Below are 6139 nucleotides of genomic sequence, written 5' to 3'. Positions count from 1 at the left end.
TGAATTTATTCTGCTTTGATCTTATTTGTGGAAGTTCGCAAGCGTCGCAGCCGAAGAAAACGTGGTCTCCCCTTCAATTAAAACTTTCCCTGACTACTGCTAACAAGGTGTATTCACCTAAATTCCGCTGTAGACTGTGAACACATCTAAGTTGAACTGAAAATAGTTTTAAACGGCTAATATGCTAACAGGTGTGAACTTTCAGCTGAGCTGTGTAAGGAGGTGCGGAAATGTGGAAACTGAGTCAAAAAAGGCCACCAATTAAAAAAAAAAAGCTAGGCGAAAGAATTTGAAGCACATAGTATCTTCATTTTTAGGCTCCCTTATCCCCTCAAAATGTTGCGTCAGTGGGCAATTGGAGCCCCCAAAGAGTAGAGGAAGCTACTCTAGGGACACCAGCACTTCAAGAAGTTTAAGGGCAGGATATCCAAGAGCACCGGAATGCACATTCGTGGGGCGGGCGGCTTCCACGCAGTTCATTCCGGGGCGGCTGGAGGCACCGACCGGCCGGAGCGGGCAAGCTGCGGGCGCCCGTGGGGAGGGGGGCGGGGGGGCGGGCGGGGGGGGGGCGCGGGCGCCCGGGGGGAGGGGGGCGGGGGGGCGGGCGGGGGGGGGGCGCGGGCGCCCGGGGGGAGGGGGGCGGGGGGGCGGGGACGTAGGGGCGGGTCAGCAAAGCTCCCGCGATTGTTTCGGGAGGCGAGCCAGGCGTCGGCGGCGGCGGGCGGAGCCCAGGGCCAGTGATGTAAGGAGCGGAGGGATCCCACTGGGAGAGTCGGAGCTGCGCGTGGAGACCCTAAGGGTGCGGGGCGGGGGATACCAGTCCCTGCTCGGGTTTCCCCGCCCCTCCCCCCGCCTCCTTCATGCCCCTCCCCCTCCTCCCCTCTGGTTGGAAAGTTTCTAGAATCTCTTCCCAGCGGCCTTTGCGGTTCCAACATGGCGGAGCTGACGGTGGAGGTTCGCGGCTCCAACGGGGCTTTCTACAAGGTACTGACCCTTTTGCTGCTTGTCGGGTCTTCTGGGGGTTGGGGCAGGGTTGAGAGAGGGCTGGTGGTCACGGAGTGTGAGGTTTGGGATCGAAAAGGGCGGCTAGGCCAAAGCCCTAGGCCTCTGAGTTCCTCGCTTCTCCCCCCTCTACCCGCGGTTTAACGGTCTCGGGGGCCCGGGCTCCGTTATGTTTTGGAACAACACGTTGGATACTTTTTGCATTTTCCTACTTATAAATCATCTCCTTGGATGCTAGTGCGGTCCTTGGCGGGCCGGTGAGGAGAAGCCGAGTTGCTGCTGGGCAGCGGGGAGCTCCCTGGGAGCAGGCCTGAGCGCCCGGAGGTGGGGGAGTCGTGAAAGGAGGTGGTGGGATTGTGTGGTCATAGCCGCTCCCCCGCCCCTCGGACTCGACCGAGCGGGAGCGCCTCGGCCCGCAGCTCCGACCCCTCCCCACTACCTTGGTGGGGTGGGGGGGCGCGTCGCGGAATCCTAGGAATTCACCTTTGTACTAGCGTTTTGGGCTAATAAACTTTAGTGTCCGAAGAAGCGGGTGCTGGATTGAGGATGAGGACAGAAGATAGAAAACTAGAAAACCTTGAAATGTGGCGGGTTAAAATCTTTGCGGCCTGGGAAATTGGGCGGCGCCTGAGCCCCTCTATTACGGAAGAAAAGGCGAGAGTTCTAGGCTTTAAAAGTAAGATTTAAAATGCGAAATGGATTAGGGAGACAGGTAGGAGGTGACTAGTTTCTTTATATTAGTTACCCAGTGTTTTTGGAAGAAGGTATTGATTTTTGTTTTCTTTTTCCCCACGAGGTTTTTTTGTTTCCATCGGGAGGAAGGAGATTCATTACTGTGGGATCGGGGTTGGAAAACGGAAGAGGAATTAGAGAGTACAGGAATTTAGTAGGGGCTTCCAGTGTAGGGGGTCACAAAACTGAAAATGAAATCCTTGCAGTTTTGTTTTGCCCATTGTAACGGTCTCTTCCGATTCTCTCTTTCTCCCAAAGTATGCCAGGATGTTACAAGATCAATACAAAATCTCCCCAGCTGTTGTCTGTCAGTCAATCTCACTAAGCCAGCATCTCAAATGTTTTGAGTCCTGGCTATTTTTATGAAGGAGCCGCCTTCTAATACAGGAGTATTGTGCGTATGCAGAATGTATCCTCACTGGGTTTCATTTCAGCGTACCTTTTATCCCACGAGATGTTAATTTATTTGGTGGTCGCAATTTCCTATTTTCTGATTAGTTTACTAGTTTACGGATTAGCTGTGTGGATTTTAATTGTCACGTGGTAATAGCATAGTAAGAAATCACAGTTGTCATCTAAAAGGATCTCCTTAAGCTTTATACAAGTTTAACTCTCCTTTGGTGGTCAACAAAGTGAAAACTGTGGCTTGTAGAAAGGTGTCTTAATGGGTGACTACATTGGCAGTCACATTTAAAATGTGGTGTCAAATAACCTAAGTAAAATTCGAGTAGGTATTTTATTTACTTTTGTTCTTATTGAAACCTAGTGGTTTTCGACTGCAGATAGAGTTGTGGCACAACGCACAAAAGATGGTCTTGCCATACTTTTCCTATCAAGGGATAAATAAGGTTCATCACTTTTGTATCAACACTATTTGGCTTTATATTTCTTGTGTAATGGAGGCATGTATTTTTTTCTTTGGTCATATCGAAAATTAGAAAATTATTTTGTCTTTTGCAGCATGTGGGTGATAGATGGAGTACCGTTTCTTTTTAGCTATGTAATTCATGTTGATTGCTCTACAAGATGTTCTGCATTTCTCTTTAATAAGATTTCATTATTTAAGATCATCGAAAGTTTAGTAAGGACTTTACAGTCTTCGGTTTCTGAGTATTTTGTTAAGTCAAATCACAGTAGATCTAATGTTTCCATTTCGGAACTCTATTTATTGATCTCTATCCATACATTTGTTATCTCTATCCATACTTTAAAATCTGCCTGGTTTTAACTTAGATTTTGACTCCATTACTCATTGTTACTTAACAAAGTAAGGTGACTTGACAAAGGTTCTGAAGCATCCCTAGCCACATTTGTGTGTACTAGGATAATTGCATTTGAACGCTTGGAATTTTTTATCCTACTACAATCGACTAGTACATGTACTTTGTGGAAACTGGTCTTCAGAACTCTGGAAGAATGGTGAAGTGGAGGAATCCCAGGTTTGAAGTTAAGTGAGAATTCTAGGTCTGTACTTCAGTTTACCATTATCTAGCAATGGACCCTGAACAGATCTTCCTGGTTCACTTTTCTTTTGTGTAAAATGAGAAGTTTGAAATAGTTTAGTGGTCTCCAATATTTTTTATCTCATGAAACTTCTCAGTTGGAAAAAAATTGGCTTAATGCACAAGCAATTTAATTTTAACTATGTGACTTGAGATTTTCATATAGTAACATTAACCTTTTAATGGACAATTATATGAGCTTTGGTAAATGCTAACAGTTGTGTAACCACCACCAACACGATGAAGAATGGTGTTCCATTATCTCCAGAATTTTCCTCCTGCCTCTTAGTAGTCAGTTTCCTCACCCCCAGACCATCGTGTGTTTTTTGTCCCTGTAATTTTGCATTTTTCAGAATGTCCTTCATGTAGAATTGTATACCTTATAGTGTTTTGATTTGGGCTTCTTTCATTTAATATAGCCACAATTTTAAGTTTTTTAATTTGAATAATACAGGGTTAGTGAGGGAATTTTGGAAATTATCAGAAATTGCCTTGATAACAGCTGTTAACATTTTGGTATATTTTTTCTTTCAGTTGTGTTTTCATTGTACAGGTGATTTTGATTTTCCTCCTCCTTTTCTCCTTTTTCCCCTTTAATACACAGACACATACATGCTTTTGGCTGTAAATATGAGTTGCTAGTGAAGAATTTCAAAGTCATGGGATTAGATAGTATCATGCCTGAGGCAGTGCTCTGTAGAGATTGATTAAAGATTTCCTAGTGGAACTGAAACTTCATTCCACAAATTAATTGAAACTGGTGAAAAGCTAAAGATTTGACCTAAAATTAGGTAGTCTTTTTTTCCCTAGAAAATATTTACACAAATGATAGTGCGTTTTGCATCTTTTTTTTTTTTTAACTTAACAGTGGATCTATAGTTGTTAAAGAGGTAAAAATTTGATACGTTGTTCTTTGCAGTCCTATAACTATGGATTGAAATGAATTGGAGATATGTTAATTAAACATTTAATAGGGGTTATAATTTTTGTATAAATATTTGTTTTTATAGCCTTTTCTACCCGGAGCATGGCATTTTAGCGTTTATACTACTAGCCATATAAGATAACTTTCTTTTAAGCTGTGAGATAGAATTTACATTCTATGATTGTTTAAAGAGTATTTAGAGTTGTGTAACCATTACCACAGTCTTAGAACATTTTTTTTACTCTCCCCCAAAAACCTTGTGCTCATTTGGTGTCATTGAGATGCTTTTTAACTGTGTATGATATTAAGCTTTGTAATAATGTCGCAATTTGCATAGCCATGGGTAGAATATAATTTTAAATGCACATTGAAAGTAAGTCACTCAATTTCTGGCTCATGTAGAGAAGTTTCTGTGGTGTTCCAAGGAAATATGTAATCTGTAAGTTGGTCAAATGACGTATTGGGCCTTTTCTATAGAAGATAGAATTAACTTTAGATCTGTGTGATTTTTTTTTTTTGGCTGTAATTGACTATCAAACAAAATTTAAAATAGAATATTTCCAAAATTTCCTTATTACTTTAGCTCAGTTTAATATTAAAATGAAATTTGAGAGTAATTAGATCAATGCCGCTTTATTATCACCCATGATGACTTATGGAGTTGTGTTCTCAGGGTGTACTTAGTTTTCAGTTGGTATTGATTCATTTGATTTTTTTTTGTGGAAATTAGTAATTGAGGAAAAGATGGTGGCTGTCTTAATAATATTAGGGGCAGTTAAAAACATACAGGTATTTAAAGATAATTTTTAGTTGTATATTTTAAAATGAAATTTTTATAAAAATGTAAAAACTAAGATTTAACTAAATGAAAAGGCCACTTTAACAATTAAAAAAATTACTTTTCCTGTAATTTTTCTTTGTATTACAAGAACAGTACACAACTATGAAAAATCTGAAAACAAATTAAAAATCTTATCTATCTGGAGATATGCTGTCAAGGCCTTGGCTTTTGTATACTTAGAGAAAACACATTTTTCCATGTTTTTACTTTAATGCACCTGCGTATTTTCTACATCATCGTATATTTGCGTGCTTTCTGTGAGAGAACAGTTTTCTATGACTGCTTATTGTTTACTAGATATTCCATGACTCTTATACATGTATTTCTTGATTTTGTTCTCTCAAGGACTCCATGAAGTGTATGCGGTTTTATCCCCAATTTTCATATTAGGAAACTGCTGATGATTAACTTGGACAAGAATATACTGTAGCTGAAGTGAGATTTAACTCTAGGGCTTCACATTTCCAATTGCCTAGGTTAGCATAGTATTAAGTTCTTCAAAGGAAATTTTAGGGTAGGGCGCTTACGTTTTAGTTAGGAAGACAGGGCAGACACTTGACCGGATAATAACTTTAGAATTGAGTCCTCTACCACAATGTTAAGGATGTAGCAGACTTGTTTTTTATTTTTTGGTAGTGGGAAGAAAACTGTACCTTCCATAACTGATCCCTAATTCTTGTATTAGCTAGTTGAGACACCTTGGAGTTTTCATTTACAATATGAGACAGTTTTAATGATTTATCAGCTGGTGGAATCTGCTAGGTTCTGTTAGTTCATTAAGATCCCATCTAGCTCTAACAACAATAACAGCCAATCTATAGCATCCAGACTATCAGACGGTGCAGGTACTTTACATGAATTTATTTCATTTAGTCCTCAATCACGACGATGGGGAGATAGTGTTACCATTAATTGAGTAAAGTGAGGTTGAGTAATCTAGGTTTGTAAAATAAAAGGCTGTTTCAATATTTAGTCTGATTTTTCTGATCTGTAACCATTATAGTGTGGTTTTTTTTTTTGAAATACGAATATATAGCTTATCAATTATTAATTACTGATTACTAGTAATTAATACCATGGAAGTCAAGAGGACTGAATTGGGAGGATTCTTGGAGAAATGATTTATGTCTTCACTTT

At 40.6% G+C, this 6139-nt stretch overlaps 1 protein-coding gene across 6 annotated transcripts in view; it reads left to right on the top strand.

The window, feature by feature from the left end:
- The first annotated feature begins 754 nt into the window (after positions 1 to 754).
- FXR1 (FMR1 autosomal homolog 1) overlaps positions 755 to 6139 on the top strand; it is a 56362-nt gene continuing 50977 nt past the window's right edge. For 2 of the 6 annotated variants that reach the window (XM_011382902.2, XM_011382927.2), the window contains exon 1: positions 758 to 984. In XM_011382902.2, the coding sequence (XP_011381204.1) occupies positions 934 to 984 (51 nt within the window). In that variant the 5' untranslated portion in view covers positions 758 to 933. Of the gene's footprint in view, positions 985 to 6139 lie in introns of all 6 variants that reach the window. The other 4 variants (XM_023526285.1, XM_011382910.2, XM_011382914.2 and 1 more) reach the window with 4 other exon arrangements.

This window comes from Pteropus vampyrus, unplaced genomic scaffold, assembly GCF_000151845.1.
Source record: "Pteropus vampyrus isolate Shadow unplaced genomic scaffold, Pvam_2.0 Scaffold14, whole genome shotgun sequence".
Classification (NCBI taxonomy): Eukaryota; Metazoa; Chordata; class Mammalia; order Chiroptera; family Pteropodidae; genus Pteropus; species Pteropus vampyrus.
Note: the sequence above shows the minus strand (reverse complement) of the source record. Positions and strands in the feature narration are given on the sequence as shown.